Genomic DNA, 21,566 nt, shown 5'->3' with positions numbered 1-21,566 from the left:
TAGAGTCTCACACATCCTTCTGTCTCCACCACTGATTCTTGGCAACTAATAATCTGTATCATCTCTGTCATTTTAGAAATGGTATGGAAATGGATTTTTGAGAATATGTGACTTTTCGAAACTGCATTTTTCCCTTAGCATAACACACTTCATCTCAGTTGCATGTAGTAATAGTCTGTTCTTCCTTGCTGAGCAGCGGTGGTCATTCACCTGTTGAAGAGCATGTTGGTTGCTACCACTTTGGGGCTGTTACAGATAAAGCTGTTGTGAACATTCACGTGCTGTAGGTGTGTATATGGACACAAGTTTTATCTTTTATTACATTTTCTTGTGTGTAGGCATGTGCCGTGCATGGTGCAGGTATGGAGGTCAGAGGACAACTTGACTGGCCTTGGTTCTCTCCTTCTACCTTGTGGGTTCCAGGGATAAAACTCAGGTTGGCAGGTTCACAGGCCCTGGTTACAAGTTTTAATTTCACTGGGTTAAGTGCCCAGGAATGCATTTGATGGGCCTTATGGTGAGTATGTGGTCAGATTTCTTTTTCTTTATTGTTTTCAAATATGGTTTTGTTGTATTGCTTAGGCTGGCCTCCAGCCTTTTGTTTTGGTGGGATTTTTTCTGTTTGTTTGAACTCCTACAAACTGGGCAAACTTCCTGCCATTGTTGTATTCCTAGCCCCGGGCTATTTGTTTTTTAAATTCATCAGATTACTAGGTAAATTGACTTGGCCAACAAAGACAGGTTTTGAGGTGTGTGTTTTTAGCCCTCCTTATGATTCTGCCTCTGTGCACTGTGGTGGAGATCTGGTGACTCACTGTAGAACCTGTTGCTGTGTGCTGTGAGTTGGAACCAAGACATGGCTCACTCTCTCGCTGCTGTTAGCACAGTGCTGCCTATGAGCGTACATCCCAGGCTGCAAGTTTCTGGTGACTTCTTAAAAATCTGCCTCTGAATATACCCTCAAAATTTGGCTACAAATAAAAATATTTCAAATTGTTTTCTTTGTCAAGTAGTTTTAGAAACCTTAAGGTCAAGTGATTTGAATTGCTTATTTAGGAATACTTCAGTAGAACAAATTGCACATAGATAGAAGGCCAACTTCCACCTCTGCCAGAAGTAACTGAATTAGTTGTAGACTTGTTAATTACATTTCTCTCTGCTTATGTATGTGTATGTGTGTGTCAGTGTGACCATCATAAGCTGCATGTCTGCATGCATTCTCACCTCACCTACCAGTCACAGTGTTTTCTCCTGATGGCTAGTATATTATGATAATTTTCCTTGTAAAGTTTTTAAAAGCACTATGTTAGAGTGTAAGCTTTCTTCCTGTAACTCATGTCCTGTTACACAAGGGATGGGAGAGGTACCTTTTTAGAAAGATGCCAGTTTTAAATTCATTTTTTAAACTGAGACCTAATCATAAAATTGTACATATTTATGGAGTGCCTTGTGCTGTTTCAAAATGTATATACACTGTAATGTTTTCCATCATCTGTCTTTGCAAACATTTATCTTTTCTTTATGGAAAACAGGATCAAACTCTGCAGCTTTTGGAAGTACATAGTATATTATGTCATCATTATGTCCAGTCACCACGCCTCTTGTTCCTATCTAACTGTAGTTTAGCAGCCATTTATCACCTTTTCCCCATTTCTCCTTCCCCTACCTTTAAGTACCCAAAGAAGATAAGTTTTATTCCTTGTTATATGGGCTTGAGTTGAAATAAGGCTGTAGCTTTATTTGCCCATAAATCAATAGAATCTGGATGTTAGGCTGTGTTTTCGCTTTATTATAAATAATGCAAGTCTCATTTGTGATGAGCTCTCTTGCTGAACCTCGGGGAGGTGGGGACTGTGAGTACCGTCATCTTCAGAGAATGTGCAGTCCTTTGGGTATTTGTCTTTTCAGCTGCTTAGTCAGATGGAGTGTTTTCTTAATGCTCCCAAAATGTACAGCTCAGTCTTTGTTTTGAAATCATTCCTTCTGTCTTCTCTCCCTTTTCCAGTACTTTGGTTACTTTGATGAGACATTCAAGCTGTGCCGTCGTATCTTTTCATTTCCATAGCCCACCGAAGTCAGTTTGATGGTTAACTGTAGGAGAGCAGGTAACTGTGTCTACTTGGCTAGAAGTCACCCTTAAAGATGAAGTATGTGTTGACAAAGGCCCTCTAGACTTGGAGATGTGAACAAAGTTAACTCAGTCTTTGGATTTTTAGTGGAAACCAGGGTGAAAGTTTAGGAAGTTTGACTTAATGAGACAGGGTGTGTGTATTGGGTGGGGGCGGGGAGACATTGTGAGTTTGTGTGCGTGCGTGCGTGCGTGCGTGCGTGCGTGCGTGCGTGTGTGTGTGTGTGTGTGTGTGTGTGAGAGAGAGAGAGAGAGAGAGAGAGAGAGAGACAGACAGACAGACAGACAGATTGTGTGTGGGGGGGGGCAGAGTGATGTCATTTTGGGAGGCAAAGAATCCAGAGGTGTATGGTAAGGCATTACAAATTCAGATGGTCCAGCATTGAGTTTCTTTGCTCTGAGAGGAAGGTTACTGGGGTAAAACAAGTAATAGGACAAGAGCCTCCTAGTCACTTCATTATGCAGCCATTAGATTGTTTGGGTGATGGAGTTTGATGACAGGGGCTTCTTCCCTGCCCCTTTTCTGTATGAGCAGCCCCAGAAGAGAGCTAAGAAATAGCCCTGTGTAGAAAATTATACCCACAAATGGCTCCAAGATTTCCATTGCTAGGTTCTGAAATGAGCTGCCCAAGACAGCAATTTGATCACATCACCAACGACGACCTTTCTCCCAGTCCCATCATTAGGACCTCAGACTGTGTCCTGACAGCTTCAACTTCTTCTCTTGCTGCATGCTTGCTACATTTTCAATTACTGACATACAGGAATTTAGATTTTACTGTGGCTAAGGCAGGTGGTTGCTTGCCTCTTGATATTGGATACCTTTCCTGAGCTATGAAGTATTGGACCATAGTGGATAATAAAGTGCCCACAATTACATTATTGAACATATTCTGGTAGCTGTAGGGGGGTGGGGGGAGGAAAGGCTGGGGTGGCGCACCCTCATTCTGCTTGAGGTCGTTTGCCGGAAAGTGCTGTTGAACCGAAAAGCAGCTTGAGCCTCAGCTGTGCCAGTTCCTATATCTAAACATGAACGTGGCTCGTTAAAGATTAAAGGACTGCCTGGTCCTTCTGGCCCCAAGATGGAATGATCTCTGCTATGGCGACAGCTTCTCTCTCCCAGGAGAGGCCATTTTATACAGCAGGTTTGTGCTTCCAAATGTTACAGTGAGCTGCACTGGCTGATACTGTGGCGATAAGTTGACATTTGGGCTCTCAAGACATATGAGCTCTATAGCATCCCATGGTTTGGATTTCTGGGAAAACTGCCTCATCAGGAAGTCAAAAGCCTCAACTTTCAACCTGTCCCCATGGGGGAGGCATTCTCCTTTGTTTCATTTGACTGTTCTGTGGAGTCAAGTGAACTTGAATTTTCTCAGCAATAAAAGTCCATGAAGTCCCTTGTGCTGCATCCCAGGTGTGAAAGCAGCCTGGTGTAACCAGACTGCAGGTTAAGACTAGTTAGAATAATTGTCTTTTGGAGACTTGAGAGAAATAATGGCACAACCAAGAAAATAAGTAACAGTTCAGTTATATTTTGTGTGGTTCTTGTTTATAAGAGGACTGATGTTCAGGACCTGTGTGATTACTGTTCAACTTGATGGTCTTTGAAAAAACACTTCATTTTACCCTGTGCATGCTTCAGGTTCATAGCAGTAACCTCCAGGCACTATTCCAGGCTGGTTCATGTCTAAACCTCCTAGAGAGGGAGAAGCTGATTTAAAATTCAGATTTTGGGGTGCCCCTCCACTTCTGTTCAGAGCAGCGGAGGGACAAGATGGAAATGATTGGTTTTCCTAAGCACTCTTCTTGGTTCTTAAGCCACACTAGAGTTGATTCTTGAGTACCTTAAAGCTTACTTCATTTTCCTGCTTAATTTCTGTGATTAGATGATAGATGTTTTTATGGCACCCATATTATTTTTATTAAATAGTAGGTACTCTTGTTTATTTATAGGTGGAGAGATGGCTCAGTGGTTAAGAGCTATTATGCCAGGTGGTGGCGGTGCACGCCTTTTATCCCAACACTCGAGAGGCAGAGGCAGGTGGATCTCTGTGAGTTCGAGGCCAGCCTGGTCTACAGAGTGAGTTCCAGGATAGCCAGGGATGTTACACAGAGAAACCCTGTCTTGAGCTCCCGACCCCAAAAAAGCACTGTTACTTTTGTAGAAGACCTGAGTTTGAGTCCCAGCACCCACATCACCTGTAGCCTTATCTCTTCTAGCCTCTATGGGCATTTATATACACATACCCCCTCCCACACATGCATAATTAAAAACAGATCTTAAAAAAAAAATAAGAGTCCTCCTCACCAAGGATTAGAATTTGTCTAGGACAGCCATTGGTTCTTGGAAATTTGGGTTTTATTGATTCACTTTCAATAGGATGCCGATGTAAGATTAATTTTATAAAAAGAAGAAATGAGCTGAGTGTGGTGGGCATGCCTACAATCTTAGCATTCAGGAGGTGCAGAGAGGACTATCATTTGTTTGAAGCCTGTCCGTAAAAAAATTTACTAATGTTAAAAATGGCTTTTTGATCCCAATTCCCATTGTAGCTCTCTTGCTGAACGTGTTGTCCTCTGACCTCCTTTTCATATCTGCTAATTTTATGTGGTCTAAAGAACCTTGAGGAATGCATATTTATTTTTTTCATAGTTGTTTGTACTGTTAGGCTCTATTGCAGGAAAAAAAAGTCATATCCTTTTTTTCAACATCCAAGTAAAACAATGTTTGAGATATATGTGAGTTTTATATTTTTAATTTTCAGTGTGTGTGTGGTGGGGGGAGAGGGAAATCAGACAGCAACTTCTTGGGAGTTGGTTCTCTAGCTGATTGTCCTGCCTGCTCTTCCATTCCTGCCTTTGAGTGCCGAGAATACTCTGCCTCCGGGGGTAGAGCTCAGCTGGTCCAGTGTGCACAGCAAGTACTTTGACCCACTGACCCATCTCCATGGTGGGTGTGGGTGTGTGTGTGAGAGAGAGAGACAGACAGACAGACAGAGTGGGGGGGGGGAGGCGGAAATCTAAATCTAATGTTGGCCTGCAACTTACTATGTACCCAGCCAGGCTGGCCTGAAAATCATGTCCTGCCTCAGCCTCCCAAATGCTGGGATTACAGACATGAGCCACCACACTCAGCCCATTTATTTTTTTATATGTACATATATACTCTGCAACTACTCATTAAAAAGAAAAAAACAACAAACCTATTAATAGTTTTGGGTGGTAGGTTGCTTAAGTTTTAAGATGCAAAGAACTTAATATCATGACTAATGTGTTTTCCTTGTTTCTGCGTAGTCTCATAATTTTTTTTTTTTACATAATCTCATAAAATCTCAAGTGCCTTAAGCCATTAGTTCAAATTTAGTAGCTTTTATAAGCTCTTACTTTTTCCAGTCTAAAAGGAGGTACTGGGGTAGAGTGTGGCTATCAGAATCTTCAGATAGCCCTGTGTAGCTGAACGGTATCTTAGCGGATTGAGGAGTTGAGCTGTTTCCGTTCCTGAGTAGTCCTTGGTATAATTCACACCAACTCCTAGCACATTGCACTGCCTAGATTTTTCTCTCCCTAAAAGCTTACCAGTGTAGAAGGAGCCAATAGCTTTTTTTTTTTCCAAAGGAGGCTCTGTGTGTGTGGACCTCGAGTTTGTCTTATATTAGACTGTGTGGCTTATCATCAACTACAGAAGGATTTTCTGAAGTGTGGTTCATGAGATAATGGTTGTCAGCTGCTAAAGAGATGTTTTATCCTTTGAAAAGGACTAATTAACACACATTGCAGGGAGACTTGTCTTTAAGTACTGCCATTTTCTGAATAGGAAACACTGACTGGGAGAAAAACCAGGGGGCGTTTATAATACCTTCCTCCTCCACAGTGGCTGTCCTTCTGGAACTGTGTACTTATGAAGAATTGGGCGAGTGGGATGAAACAACTCGTTCGTTGGAAGGGAATGAAGGAGCATAGTTTTTAAACCCAAATTCTGTCTGCGTGTACTTCTGTTTGTTGGAGCTTTTTTGTTGTTGATGTTTTGTTTTGAGACAGGGTCTCACAGCTAGGTAGACAGCTAGGTAGTTCTAGCTGTCCTGGAACTCACTTTGTAGACCAGGCTGGCTTCGAACTCACAGGGATCCTGACTCTCCCTTCAGAGTGCTGGGGTTAAAGTCATGCACCACCACTGCCAGGTTTGTCTGTACATTTTAATTTACCTAATTTACCTAGCAGCCTGTGTTGGCAGCTCCATCTAGAGTTCATGCTATCTGAAAACTACCTTGAAAGATGGAGGAGACCAAGTGTGGTGGCTTCGAATGCCCTTATTGAGAAATAACTGGTGGGTTTGAGGGGAACACCCACATGTCTTCACCATAGAAGGATTTCATCATTTTCTCTCTTGTCAAATTAAAGCATTCAGAGGCTGGAGAGATGGCTCAGTGGTTAAGATCTGTGGTTCCTTTTCCAGAGGGTTCTGTTCCTAGCACCTACATGGCAGCTCACGGCCATCTGTAACTCCAGTCCCAGAGGCTCTGATGGCCTCTTCTGTCCTCCAGGCATCATGTGCAGGTGTGGTGCACAAATGTACATTCGGGCAAACACCCCCCCACATATTAAAGCACCTAGAGCGCAAGACTTGATCTCTGTTTTCTTTGTATAACACCAATACTAATTCTAGCCTGTCAGGGCTAGTTCAATAATAATGACTAGCTCTTGATGAGCCGTCATTCGCAAATTGATTTTTAAATAAACAGGCTAATAAGAAAGAATTGATATACATTTAGGGACTTTGCTTTCTAAGGGCAAACGTTAAGGCAGCCTCCTATGTTCCTTAGGCATCCAAAGATAGGATGGATGGTAGATGACTTAGCATTAGCATGTGACAACTAGAAAAGATCTGCTACTTCTGTTTTCATGAGAGAAGTCTAGTTGTCTAAGGAAGTAGAGGTCAGAGGAAGCTGAGTGGGAAAAGAAGGGAGCCTGGTTAGAACTGATAAAAATTCACCGATAGGATTCCACCAGCCCGGAGTGACTCCACTAGTTCTCCCAGGCCACTGACCCAAGTGTTCCCCTTTATAACTGAAGGCGAAGCAACTTTTGTATCACCCTCCTGGGAAAATCTTCCAAGCTGTGAGCCTGCTACCTGCAGCACCTGGCTGTGGAGAGCCTGAGGCTGTTCTGAGATGAAATTTCAGAAACTGGCCACCAGAGCTTTCCAGGTAAGGGCTCCAGCAGCGGGGGAAACAGGCTTTACCTGCCGCCCAGGTAAATCGCCCTTGATTGAAGACAATCAGTGGAGTGCCTCTTTGTTAGTCTGCCCTTGATTGCTGCTGCTGCTGCTGCTGCTGAGGACGGGTTGTTTGGGAAATGGGAGTTTTGCTGGCATGAGTCAGCACTGTCCTGGGTAAAGCCTAAGCTCTGTTGCAGTGTTGCTTACCAAAGATCCGTCCCCAGGCGGCACCATTCACTGTGCCTGAAAGCAGCTGCTGTTTGCCCCTGAGATGATCTCATCAGAACATGGCTTCAGCGATCTCAGCCGCAGCTACCTTGGGCAGCCTGCTGTCTGCTGTGGCAGTGTTTTGAGACAGGCAAAAGCAGGTAACCCCAGATGGTTTTTTTTTTGTTTTGTTTGTTTCCTAAAGCCAGACTAAGCTGGGAGTAGAAACCAGAAAGCCCTTAGCCTTCAGAAAAAGTGAAACACGGCTTATCAGTTTGGGAGTCTAAAGCCAGCTCTTCTACTCTTTGAAGTAGTCCTTAAGGGGACAGATTGCCTTTCTTTGGGGATCTGGGTGTTTTAGACCTGAGCAGACCAGTGATTGTATAAAAGGTATGCAGCTTTACTCATATTTTGTCTTTTTGTTTGTTTGTTTGTTCTGTTTGTGTCTTATGAGAAACAGTTTGATCAAGCTAAGTCATGGTGAAAGTAAGGCGGGCACGTTTGCTTCCCTTCCTAGTAAGTGGCTACTGAACTGGGACGCTGGTAACAGCAGCCTCATGCACGCTGTCCTTTCTCTGAGGGGTTATGAAGAACATCCTCCTCTCATTCCTGGTTTTGTTCAGATCCCTGCCCATCGCTTTCCTGTTTTTTGCCTCTAAGCTTTTTACCTGTTTAGCTGGAGTGACACTGTCATCTCTCTCGACATTCTCCTCCCTCCCGGCCTTCTCTTAAACACCTGGCCAGCTGATTAGTATACAGAAGTCACTTCTTCAAAGCCTCTGCTTACTTTCCAAGGCAGGGTGAGGCTCCGTCAGAGAGTGTGCTGTTTATTCCAGCCGTGGAATGGGCGTGTGAGAATCTCATTTGTTCTGTACTGTGTGTCTGTGGTACTTGGTTTTCAGTAAAGGCAGAGTGTGGAAAAGCCTGCACGGAACGTTCTCATTTCTGACCTCTGTCATTCCACACCTAACAGCCTGCTGCTCGTGCTTCCCTGAAGTTCAGCAGGGAGCCCCTGCTTACTGGCGCCCCTCACACCCTGTGTGCACACCCCTCTTCGCTCTCTGTCTTCCATCTCTGCCTGACAGTCACACTGATGAGCCAGTCTCCTGGCGGTCTTCACTTTTTCTCTCCCAGGGTCCTCTGTTATTTTTTCTCATTCTCTTTTCGCTATCTCACAAATGTTGAGGTGTTCAAGGCTTTGCTATCTTCCCTTCCCTCTAAGACCTTCAGATATGCTCATAAATTCAGCTACCCTTGTTATATCCTACTAGTCCAGCAGTGTTTCTCAGACATGAGCCTTACTGGCAATTGGACAAACCTCAATGACTGTCCTTCATGTATGTGAGACACAGCCAAGGCCCTGGCTGTCCAAAGCCTCTTAAACTCAACGTGGACACAACCGAACTCATTCTCACCTGCTGTCTTGCGTGCTACCTATGTATATTGCTGTATTGTGGAACTTTGTTAATTATACCCACTGAATCTTCCTTTTCATTCATTTTTATGTTCGCATCCTCTAAATGTGGTAGACTTGTGGTTGCTAAGTACTGATGACTATATTGGAGTAAGGTTCATATGGCTTTTCTTCATCCTTAGTCATTAAATTACAGATGAGTGGACATTAAAAAAAAAATTTCCCATAGCTAAACATAGTGGCGCACACCTTTAATGCCAGCACTTGGGAGGCAGAGGCATGTGATCTCTGAGTTCAAGGCCAGCCTGGTCTAAAGTTCCAGGACAGTCAGAGCTACATAGTGAACCCTGTCTGGGCGGGAGGTGGGGGTGTGTGGGAGGGGGTTAGACAAAAAAGTTTTCCCCTTAATTTTTATTTTATGTGTGTGGGTGTTTTCCTTGCCTGTATGTGTATGTACATCATGTACATGCCTGGTGCCTGCAGAGCCCAGAAGAGGGCGTCAGATCCCCTGAAACTGCCGTTACAGGTGATTGTGAGTCGCTGTTTGGGTGCTTGCAATTGAACCCTGGTCCTCTTAGAAGTGCTCTTAACCGCTGAGCTGTCTCTCTAGCCCTTGGACATTTGTTTTTACTGTGTTTTGTTTTCTTTAAGTATATCACTGGTGTAAGAGTTTTGTTTGTGAATACTTTAGACAGGGCCCACCTCCTTCAAATAGAGACTATCCTTTCCTAAAATTTCACATACCAAAGACTGGCTTTGCCTGCAAGAATCTGGTACAAGTCCTGTTCAGAACCCTGTTGGACTTCGGCCACTCCGATATAAATATTGATGTATTCACATCTTCTCCATGTTGTTGCCAACTTTTTCTTCTTAAAGACCAAATCTCATCTTCCCATTCCTGGGTTTTAGAATCATTGGGGCAGTGGTGGTGCATGCTTTTAATCCCAGCACTTGGGGAGGCAGAGGCAGGCAGATCTCTGTGAGTTCAAGGCCAACCTGGACTAAAAAAAAACCCAAAAAACATAAGCCGGGCGGTGGTGGCACACGCCTTTAATTCCAGCACTCGGGAGGCAGAGGCAGGCAGATCTCTGTGAGCTCGAGGCCAGCCTGGTCTCCAAAGCGAGATCCAGGAAAGGCACAAAGCTACACAGAGAAACCCTGACTCGAAAAATCATAAAACAAAACAAAACAAAACCCAAAAAACAAAAAAACAATCATTGCTGCTTATTGTGATTTGTAAAGTGCTCCAGACATGATAGTATCCTGTGACTACTGATAAACAGCTTGTCTCTGTCTCCCTCAGCTACCCTCACTGAATTGTTCTTTTTCCCATTCGCTGGCCATTACATATCCCTTCAGGTCAGTGGTTATCAACATGTGAGTTGAGATCCCTGGGGTTGAATATCCCTCTCATAAGGGGTTGCCTAAGACCATTGGAAAACACAGATATTTACATCATGATTCATAACAGTAGCAAAATTGTAGTTATGAAGTAGTAACGAAAATAATTTCATGCTTGGGGGGGTCACCACAACATGAGGAACTGTTTTAAAGGGTTGTAGCATTAGGAAGGTTGAGGTCCACTGCATTGGGGATTGATCGTTTTCCTAATAGCAGCCCCTTCTCTAACTGGCAAAGTCTCATCCCCAGAAGATTTGCTCATCTATAAAGTCTCTGACCTGAGTTTGATTATTCTTCCTTATTTGGGTTTCCACAACTCTCTCTCTCTCTCCTCTCTCTGCCCTCCCTCCCTCTCCCTTGCCCTGTCTATTGTTTTCTCCCTCTCTTCTCTAGTTATCTTGTTCTTTGACTGAATTTGGTCCTTAGTCTGGAGCCTGGTACATCAGGCAGAGTGGCTGAAATGGATCCCTAGGGTCAAACCATTGTTCTAAATGTCTTTATTATTCTTTTAACTGTTGGACAATCCATATGCTCTCTCATTAGAAGGATGCTTGGGTTCCTGTTGGATGAGCTCAGACTCATGGCTGCTTGTTTATTTCACTGGAGTCTAGATGGTCACTCTGAGTTTACTTGAAGATTAAAGGGCTTGCTGAAATCTTTGCACACCATGTGGCTTAGTGTTTTTATTTTGTGTGTGTGTTTGACTGCCTACATGTTAGTACCATGTGCATGCCTGGTGCCCTCAGAGGCCAGAGGAGGGCATCAGATCATGGAATTGGAATTAATGGCAACTGGGAGCTGCCTGATAGGGGTGCTGGGAACCAAACTCAGGTCCACTGCAAGAGTATCAGGGCCAACTTAACCGCGGAGCCATTTCTCCAGCCCCATTAACATTTTTTATAGTGCATTATAAAACTATTTCTGTATTTCATTTTATCTGATGCACACAATAACCTTGTGTTGGATTGGCTTTATTGCCCACCCCCAACAAGTGATTATAAAGCTGGTACTGATATAGAAGCATTTATTCACATAAAACTGGAGGGGGTGTGTGTTCTTTTATAGCATTAAGCAACTAGCAGGCCTCTTTGTAATTAAATAAACCCTGTCCAGTTCTGTATAAATGGTGCCTTTGCTCAGAAGGCAGGGGCTAAGGATCATTTCTTTACAGTGCCACTTTATTATGATCGAGGTAGAAGGAGGAGTAATGAGATCTGGCCTTCTGCCCTATGGAAAGACCCCCATTATGGTTAGAAACCTCTCCACTCCAACTTCTTGTGCTGTGCGTATATATTCTTGTGCCCATGCCCTGGGGATTGGGTCCAGTGCCTCCCACGTGCTCGCATGCAAGTGCCCTTTTTCACTGAGCTACCGTCCATCAGGCTTTCTTCTGTGATTCCAAGTTTGTTCATGCTTCCCTTTGTGCTGTGAGACCAGGTGAGAAGAGAAAGCATGAAGTGGAGTGAAGTGTGTGAGGAGCAGAAAAGGCCTCAGACATTCTAGTGGGTAGTCACGTTTGTGGAGCATGTCAGAACTTTTGGGGTGCTCTCATATTTGGACTGCAAAATTAGATTATAGAAAAGTCCTTTGGGGTTAGGAAATAATGTCTGTTAGGTACTAATGACATTCAATTTTGGTTCCTTTATACTTAAAAGATGAATAAAAGGTTGAAAAATAGGTCCAACTAGTTAAAAAGTTGTTAGCCTAGAAAAGCAAAAGCTAAGGGATGGCTTGATTTCCATCTTCAAGTAGAAGTATGGTTGCCAAGAGGAGTTTTGTTCTTTTGTTTTGTTTTTTTGTGACAGGGTTTCTCTGTGTAACTTTGGAGCCTGTCCTGGATCTCGAGCTGTAGACCAGGCTGGCCTTGAACCCACAGAGATCAATCTGGCTCTGCCTCCCAAGTGCTGGGATTAAAAGGCGAGTGCCACCACCGCCCAGCCTTGAATTCTGTTCTTAATGAACCTAAATGGCCTTGAATTAAAAGAGGGAGTTATTTCGATGAATATGAGGAAGAGGCTTTTTTTTTTTTTTAAGATCATCAAAATTAGAAAACACTGGAATGATTGCTACGGAGAGTTTTGAATTTTGTAGTGTCCCATTTATCGATTACTCAGTAAACAATTACTCTGAAGCTTAAGTAGCATAGGATGACCACTCTGCTGTTGATAGCTCTGTGGGCTTACGGTGCTCCGTGTGACGCTGATGTGATGAGGGATCCATTTGGCTTCATTCACTTGTTCGGTCTTGGTACTAAGTTGTTGGTTGCAACTTCTTGGTGGTCCTCAATGGAAGTCTGTCTCTTTCTTCGTCTCTCTCATCATTGAGCAATATCAAGCTCCTAGGCCATAATGGAAGCTGCAGGGTCAAAATCTTCAAATTGACCACTTTGCCCCCAGTGTTTTGGCCAAGTCTAGGCCAGAGTCAGGCTAGTTCATGGACTTCACTCCGTGGAGGGTAGAGTGTTGAAGTCACCCTGCAAAAGGATATGTGCTATGATCGGGATTATTGCTGCTAATTTTGAGACAATGTACCATATTACCTTAGATATTTTTCATGAGAGAATATTCAGTGTACAGTCACTGAATGGATAGGCACATGACTTAATGAATTTGGCAGCGTATCTGAGTCACCTGGGGGAATTTACAAGCTTGGACTCCTAGGTACCAGACGCGTGACTAAGTGTCTCCTGGGGGGTGTTAGTTTATAAGAGACACTGTGTCCTCTCAGGTAACTACCAGCAACATGAGAATGGGGGTGGGGGGACAGGTCCAGATAAGTTTAATATGTAAGGTATCGTGGTGGGTGCGTTAAGACGGCCACACCTGACTTCCTGCTGCTTCCTGCACTTGGCCAGGGCTGCCTGGTACACTTCATCCACACTTCCTCTTGTAAGTTCTATCTCATTCAGGCAGCACATCATCAGAGCTTCTTTCTTGATGCATCACTCAATTTTCTTTGTCCTAGTGTCAAGTGTGTCACAGTGTGTTTTAGTCTCTAATTAAATATTTGCGAGATGATTTGACTATCTTCTTTCTTTTCCTCTACCACAGTGCTTCCCCTTCTAGAGGCTCTCAGTTTTTGTTGAATGGGTAAGTGGTCGATTGAGCGCATTCAGGAATGCAGTGATACTTGCAGCATTCAGTTTCCAAGGTCATTAGGATTTTGGACAGGTGGAGCAAATGAATGATGAGAAGTTAGTTGTTCTGAAGTCTACAGTGTGGATCCTATTGCTTTCAGAAGGTGGAGGAACTGATTTGGAAGAGTTGAAGGTTTGATCTTACTTACCAGCAGGCTTCCAAAAATGCAGTCCTGAAACCAAGGCTGAGACCTGACGTCAGAAAAAACAGCATGGTATACTCTGCTGCGGGCCAGACAGCCGAGCTAGAGGGAAGGGGAACGAAAGACCGATAGCGCCTCCGCCTGAACTGTGAGAATATTCCAGCTAGGAAAGGGACCCCAAATGTGTAGGCCTGGGGGCCGTAAACTGCTATTTGTTTTGAAAAATTGAAAATAGAGTGATAGAAAGTTAGAGTGAGGTGAAGGAGAGGAGAGGTATACAGTAAGTGGGAAGGCTGGCACCTCTGGCATGGGGCCTTCATGGGCCATACAGGGAAGGGAACCTGTGCTTTATTCGAAAGCATGATGGGAAATTATTGAAGGTTTGAAGCAGGAAAGGAATAAATAGTGAAGGTCTATTTATTTTCTTTTAAATAAATGTTCACTGTGACTACTCTAGAGACTAGAGTATGGCTGTATTAATGACTTTTCTCAGTCTATGGGGACAGCATGGCAGAGTACATGGTGGCTGGAGCATGTTGCGGGTACCTAATGTCTGTGAAGAGCAAGGAGCAGACAGTGGGGGATGTTGGCGTCCCTCTTGGGTCGAGTCGTGTCTGTCCTCCCCTCCCTTATCTATACCCCAAATCATGGGATTGTGCGGCCCACATTCAGGGTGGGTTTGTGGGTCTTCCCTCTCCAGAATACCCTGGAAGACACATCCAGAGCCGTGTTTCCTCAGTGAGTCCAAATCCAGTCAAATTGACAATGAAGATTAACGGTCACAGTGACAGAGAAGGAACCAGCAAAGAAGTGTTTGCTCTCCATCTTGGGAGCAGGAGGCAGATGGGCAGGGTGTAGAGTGTACACACCGAGAACGTTTTTTTTTTTTTTTTTTTTTTTAAGATCTTTCCAAGTTTCTCTCTGGACCACTCTTTGATATAGCCACATTCTTTGGTTTGTTTGTTTGTTTGTATTTCCAGCCAGTCTTGTGGTTATTTATTGCTGTGGCCACCTCAGGCCTTGACCACACACTTGCTCGACAGGTACAGCCTTCCCCTCCTCTGCTGACTCTTGGTCTTCGGCTTCTCCTTGCAGGCACGTGGCTCTAGTCTCCTTCAGAGGCTTGTACCTTGCCCTTGTAGATTTTCCTGAAGTTTTCCTTTTGAGTCTGGTTAATAACAATGAAGACACTTAGGATGGACTTGGGGCTGACTGGTAACTTGGAGAGCTTGGTGTGGCACTGCCTGTCACCTTAGCCAGAAGCAGGGACAGCCCCACCTTCACATCGTCCAACTGCTAAAGCAGATCCTCCTCCTCTTCCCCTTCCTCCCCTTGCACCCCTTTCCTTCCTTGATCTTAGCACTGGCTCTGCTGCTCACCACTTTGGGCTGTCTGGCGCAAGAGCGCCCCCTTCCTTGTATAATATATTTATACCATATCACCATCCGAGCCTTTCTTACATACTGTGCACACAGACTTTATGTCAATTTTAGGGGCCAGGGTTTTGAGTTTCTTCAAGCTCCTAGCTTGTCAGCACCCTCTTCTTCCATGACATTTAAATTCAGATTCTAAAGCCGACTTCTGAATTCTCACTCTGGCTCCAGTCCAGCTGTCCAATTTAGTCATGGCTCTAGGATTGCTAGGTTTATTATTAAGACTGCCTTCTCTTCCTGCCTTCCTGTGTCTCAAATCAAATCCAGGTACTTGTCCTTCTGCGTCCTTGATTTCTTTCTCAGGCACCTTTGTTTCTGCTCTGCTTATGACTTAGAGTGTCATCCTTCCTGTGAAGCCTCCTTTGTCTAGTGTGTCACTGGGAGTGCCACACCCTCCTCTGAGTCTCTTCTATGTCACCTTTCTGTCGCAGTGCATTCTCTGCCTCTTCTAGTGGCTGTGGACATGCCTTTATCTCACTGTGTGCTGTGCGTGGAGCTGTATGCTGACTTTTGCATTTTCCCTGGTGTCCAGTTCTGTCCCCTGCACACAGTAGGCATCCTGTCTGTCACATGAAGAAGTAGAGCTTCTGACTGACATTTGTCCCCTCTCCCGTCTTTCTGAGAAGCTTGCTGTGATCTGCTCTTGCACTGACTCACAGACTTATCTTCACCACTCCCTTTTCTCACCCAGATTTTGCCGGTTCTTTCCCCCATTAACAGTCACTGTGTGGGTGTGCCTCCTGCTGCTGGTCCTATCTCGCCCATCCTCTTGTGCTTCTTTCTCTTCTTTCCACAAATCACATGACTAGTGTGGGAAAAAAGTGTGATTATGTCTTCATATTATAAGAAGATGATATATGAGAATGGTCTTTAAGGTTTATCAGTAGTTTGCCTTCAAGTGGGAAGTTTTCTACGCCACATTGAAAGAGAGGAGAGGGGACGTCTTTGGGTACTAGATTGAGGCATGTAATATTCCCACTATGGGATGTGGGATGTTAGAGACATCTTTTTTAAACGGAAGAAACCATCCAGGAAGCCACAGGCGCTTCCACTGACTGCTAATTTTAAATCTCTTGAGTTTTTTCTACAGCTGGAAGAAACATTAGAAATTAGTGGAGTCCTGCCCTCCTATTTTCCAGATGAGGAGACATCTGGAAAGAAAGAAACTAAATGACTTGTCCATAAAAGCCAGGCTGTTGTGCCCAGTGTTTACTCCTAACACTGAGTGTGGTCTGGGAAACCTCCAGCGCTTGGAAGGCAGTCGAGTCAGGCCATAGGCCAGACCCATGCAAGGGATGCAGTCCTCTCAGATGGCCGAGGCCACTGAAGTGCTTACAGTAGCTATTAGGGTGGTGGCAGGCTGGTTCAGGGCAATGTGTACCACAAGGACCCTTTGAACTGTCTCAGACACTCCGTCTGGGGGATCTGCTCTGTGGGGACCAGCTGACAGAAATCTGTTTCTTCTGCATTTGAAAGGGGGCCATGGTTTAATTATGAAAACATTTTCAACTTCTGTGGCTCTTTTTTCAGCCTTCATATTATTCCAAGTTTTGTTTTAGACTTCATTTCCTTATCTCAGCAGCATTTGTGGTATTTTTATTGCTTATTGCAGGTCAGATGTCAGTATGAAGCCTGGGAAATCCAGAAAATGTCTTAGAGGTTCATGACTTACGAGTGCTTGCTAGGCAAATCTTTGACATTAAATAGTAGTGGATTTTACTGCCCAGTGAGCTGGTTGTCAGAAGCTACGAAAGGTTACCTGTTTTGTCGTGCTGGAGAGCTGCAGCACAAAGCAGTCAGACAATCCCAAACAGGAAGTCAGGTTCAAACAGGATGTGTTGTCTTCACTGCAGCTTGAGTGCTTGCATTCAGAAACTTGTTGTGGGTAAAAAGTCAAAACTTTAACCAGGTGTGGTACACACCTGTAATTATTCCAGCATCTGGGAGCCTGAGGGAGGAGTGTCCAGGCCAAGACTTTTAGTACTGAAGCTTGCTGGAAAAGTGCGTTCCTTGTGTGAAAAGAAGCTAGTAGCCATTTACTGCACACATGAATTACTTTTCTCAGTGCTGTGACCCCAACCTGACTGGCAGCAGCTTAGGGGAGGGAGGAAAGGGTGTTTGTTTGGCTTACAGTTTGTGGAGATACAGTCTGCCATGGTAGGAAATGCGTGGTACCAGGAACATGCCTAGTCACATTGCATCTGTAGTAACAGGAAAGCAAAGAGTAGACAAGTGGGCTGTAAAACTTCAAGGCACATCCATAGTGCTGACTTCGCCTTATAAGACTCCATCTCCTTTAAGTCTCACAGCCTTCCAAAACAGCCATCACCTGGGGACCAAGTGTTCGAACACAGGAGCCTATGGGGACGTTTCATATTCAACCACAACACAGCTTGTCCTCTGAACATAGCAGTGTTTCTTCTGGGGCCCAGGCCTGTCTGTCTTTGGAGTCTCAGGCATGGTGTTTACACCATATTGCATACATATGGTTTATAAAATGAAATAGCACTGGATCAAAGGTCTGCTACTCTTGGTAGGTGTGGAATTCAGTCTGTACCAGCTTTAAAAAAAAAAAATTCGGAAATTTTAGCACATAATTTACCAGACTTTTGAGTAACAGGTTCCTTTTGTGGGTGTCTAGGATTACTAGCACCTCAGTGTGTTCTGACCAAGGTAGTTTACAAAGTACTCACGAGCCTTTGTGAAGGACTTTTATCTTTGAATTGAAAGTTTCCTTGCATACTGGAGGCTGGATCTAACAGTAGCTGCTCAATTGTTTCTTTCCCCCTTTGGCAAGTCTCTGGAGAAGCCGTTAAATAAGTAATTTGCCTTGGGGTCACTCAGCTGGTAAACAGTCTCAACAGCCCCTATTTTCTAAGTCCTACCCCTCTTTTTCATTGCTTCCTACTGTGAAATCTGCTTTATTGCCTTGATTAGGGGACCAGGTTTGCTGTGGGATAGCCACCTGCAGGGAGTCACCTTGGAATCTTTGTGGATTATTAAAACTGCCTGAGTTATTTCAAAACTGGCCCATTCTGCCGTCTCAAGCTATAATTAGGTATAGGTAAAGGTCTTTTAAATTATCCTTTGACTAAGAAATACATTTTTATTGTCGTAATCACTAGGATTGCTGGCTACTAAGGCAGGCACCTCTTGGAGCAAGTTCCATTATTAGACTTTCAAAGTCGACATCTCCTTTTGTTTCACAGAGAATTGCTTGGAGACACTTAAGAACCAGCCAAGGACACTGAGCCACCATGTGTCGATTTTTTTTAAGGTGCTGAGAGTAAACTTGGTTTATTATATTAAACTGAGCATGCTCGGAAGCACCTGGGTTTTGCAGGTAAAGGCCTTAATTACATCTTTTCCTGTATTCAGTATCTAGCCACATTGCAAAGAAGTCTGTGTGTCTTTCTGCTTTGTAACTTAAGGGGCAAATGAGTAAGAATAAATTGTTAAAAAAAAAAAAAAAAAAAAAAAAAAGGCAGGTGGGACTGGCTGGTGGCCTTGCAAGTTAAGGTAGTGAGGACTGTACTTCCTAAAATCTGCACTGGGGGCTTGATGTTATCAAGGGATGTTGACTAGGAGCCATTTTATAATTTGTTGTGGGACAGAGGCAAAGTAAAGTCTGGGTGCCAGCTTAAGCAGGAGAGAATAATACTAAGTAGGTGAGAATATGGTGAAATTACAAAGGTGGTTTGTGTTGTTCATTTGTTTTTTTGTTATAGAGTAAAGGCCACAGATCATTTAGCCTCTTGCTGAGAACTTGATTGAACTGGAGTAAAGGCTACAGCTAGACATCTCTATTTTCTTCTGCTTTGCTGGATGCTGGTGAGCACATCACATCCAGCAGGAGCAGAAGGTAATACAGAAAGTCAGCCGCCTAATTTTCAGGTTGAGACCAAGCATCAGACCAGCTAAAAGTTAGAGAGGAAGAAGGCACTTGATCTGAATCCCTCCTCCGTTTGCCGCTGGCTGTGTCCAGGTGCAGTGTGGTGCTGGTGCCGCGCAGCTCTAGGTCAGCGTGGAGGTGAGGATGTCTGCTCTACCCTGAACCTGGCAGGGAAGCGCCAGATTGTGAGTTGGCTGGACTGCAGGAGAGGAAGACAAACTGAAACTTAATGCAGTGGGGTAGAAAAGGGAAGAGACATCACAATCTGGCCTGCAAAGAAAGCCAGGTCACTTGCAAGTGGCTCCAGGAAGTTCTTCCAGTGGTTCCACACTCATTTAGAGCCAGAAGTAAAGGCCACAGGTCATTTAGCCTCTTGCTAAGAACTTGATGGAACTGGAGTAAAGGTTTTGGCATGGCTAAAGGAGGCAAAAAGGCAGAGAAAGGGGGTCTTGTGTTCTAAAAACCTGGAAAAGTCAGGTACACTGGCATGTACCTTGTGAGGTGGGAGGGTTGCTTGAGTCCATGAGTTTGAGACCAACCTGGGCAACATAGATTCCAGCTGGGAAACAAAAGTAAAAAGCTTTAAAAGCAATTTGTTTAGACCAGCAAGATGGCTCAGATCCCTGGAACCTGTATGAAAATGCCCGCCACCCCAGCCCCAGCGTTCCTACAGTGTGAAGAGAGGGTGACACAGGAGGATCATCTGCCTTGTACAGCACCTGTGTAGCAGAGCTGCAGAGTAACAAGAGAGGCTGCCTTCAAAACAAAGTGGAGGGCCAGCAAGCAGCCTTAGTGGGTAGAGGTGCTTGTTGCCGAGCCTGGTGACCTGAATTTGGCCCCCAGGATTTATATGGTAGGAGAGAACTGTGACTGATTCCTGGAAGTTAACCTCTGACTGTACATATGATCTGGTACATGCCCACCCCAAATGTAATAAAAATTATATTTTAATGTAATCAAAGTTTTTTTTTTAAAAAAAACCCATCTTTATAGCCACTTTTCCCTGAGTGCACATTATATATTTAGCTCTCGGGTAAATCCTTAAAGCGCATATTTTAACCCTTTCAGTGTTTCTTTTAAAGTAGCAGATTCTGTTGTTTGGAGATTAAGTTTTAAAGCAATTAAGCAAAAGCAGGATTTAGGGTTCTGTTTATTATATTTGGCCACATTTGTGCAGGCCTCTTTGGAAGAAAAGCAAATTGCATCATTTGATCCTAATCAGAATTAGTGCATTGCTTTTTCCTGGGGTACCAAGAGCCCTCTCCACTGGCCCCTGGCTTCTTTATTTTAATCCTGGCTCACCTGTAGTCTTCCAGCATGATAGTGTTTTGTGAAAGCAGCTGCTTTTGTTTGTTTGTTTGTTTGTTTGTTTTGTTTTGTTTTTCCAAGACAGGGTTTCTCTGTGTAGCTTTGGCACCTTTCCTGGAACTCACTCTGTAGCCCAGGCTGGCCTCGAACTCACAGAGATCCGCCTGCCTCTGCCCCCGAGTGCCGGCATTAAAGGCATGCGCCGCCACCACCCAGCCGTGAAAACAGCTTCTTGAGGCAGAAAGTCCCAGAAAGTTTACCTGATGAGTCCTGTTTTCTGCACAGGAGAGCTAGAGGGAGCTGAGTCTCTCCAGTCCTTCTGGACTGTGTCATCAGTTTTGACGGAAGACGAATCCTGCAGTAATTAAACTGCCGGCCTGTTTATTCTGTGTTCAGCCTCATTAGAAGACTTCACTCCAGACTGCTTCGGTTTTCTGATGGACTCCCCCTTTGGGGCAGAGTGCCTGGGCTGCAATGAATTTGTGCGTTTCTGCTGCAGTGTGTTCAATCTGTCATCTCTCCTAAACGCCACACTAAGAGGCAGCCATTTAATTGGTCCAACCCCGGGGGTGATATTTTGGCACCGCTCCATCGGTAGGAATTACTTTTCCTTGAACTTCGGAGCAGATGCTGAGATCCCTCTGCAGATATTTGTCATAGACTAGTTGGAACCAGGGAGTTCCCAAGAACATTTATAACTTGTGATTATTATGTATGTTTTTCAGTTGTTTACAGTGGTTCTCACTTCAGGAAGAGAGCTCATTTGTTGCTGGTGGGAAGTGTGGTCTCCCTGTTATCCTCACTTGGCAGTGTTGTTTTAACCCTTTATGTTCCGGGACCCTCTAGTGTCCTACTGCTCTGTTCTTACTGTTGCTTCTTCCAGCCTGTGGGCTGTGTTGGGTGGGACAGGAGAAGCTTCTCCCAGACCTGGGTGTATTGACTAGAGGTGTGCTTCTCTGGTTTCTAGGGTTTTTCTGCTGTTATTTTACTTCTGTGTGGTGGTGGTGTGTGTGTGTGTGTGTGTGTGTGTGTGTGTGTGTGTGTGTGTGTGTTCCTTTGCATACTTTGCAGTTCCTGTCACAGCTCTATCGCAAAGAGCTTAGATGGCTCCGAGCCTTTGCGTGCAGGGAGGGAATGGGAGCGATGGTCCCGCTTCCCTTCAGCTCTACCTTTCTGGTTTCCTGCTGCTGGACAACCTCCAGCACTAACATTGTTCTGTTACTTTCCGGCCAGTCTGCTACTGCCTTTGTTTTTTGTTTTGTTTTTTGTTTTTCCTCTTATCAATC

General features: G+C 44.4%; 1 protein-coding gene across 6 annotated transcripts in view; it reads left to right on the top strand.

Annotated features, from left to right (window-relative positions):
• The window catches only part of Rffl (ring finger and FYVE like domain containing E3 ubiquitin protein ligase), a 69,652-nt gene that overhangs the window by 17,333 nt on the left and 30,753 nt on the right, over nucleotides 1-21,566 (top strand). The window contains exon 1 of one of the 6 annotated variants that reach the window (XM_028866988.2): nucleotides 7,491-7,714. The exons of 2 other annotated variants lie outside the window; for them this stretch is intronic. In XM_028866988.2, coding sequence (XP_028722821.1) covers nucleotides 7,618-7,714 — 97 coding nt within the window. In that variant the 5' untranslated portion in view covers nucleotides 7,491-7,617. Of the gene's footprint in view, nucleotides 1-7,490; nucleotides 7,715-21,566 lie in introns of those variants that run through there. 3 more of the 6 variants (XM_028866989.2, XM_028866986.2, XM_028866987.2) reach the window with 3 other exon arrangements.

The sequence above is a fragment of the Peromyscus leucopus genome, chromosome 8b (assembly GCF_004664715.2).
Source record: "Peromyscus leucopus breed LL Stock chromosome 8b, UCI_PerLeu_2.1, whole genome shotgun sequence".
Taxonomy (NCBI): Eukaryota; Metazoa; Chordata; class Mammalia; order Rodentia; family Cricetidae; genus Peromyscus; species Peromyscus leucopus.
This window is presented reverse-complemented; position numbering and strand designations above follow the sequence as displayed.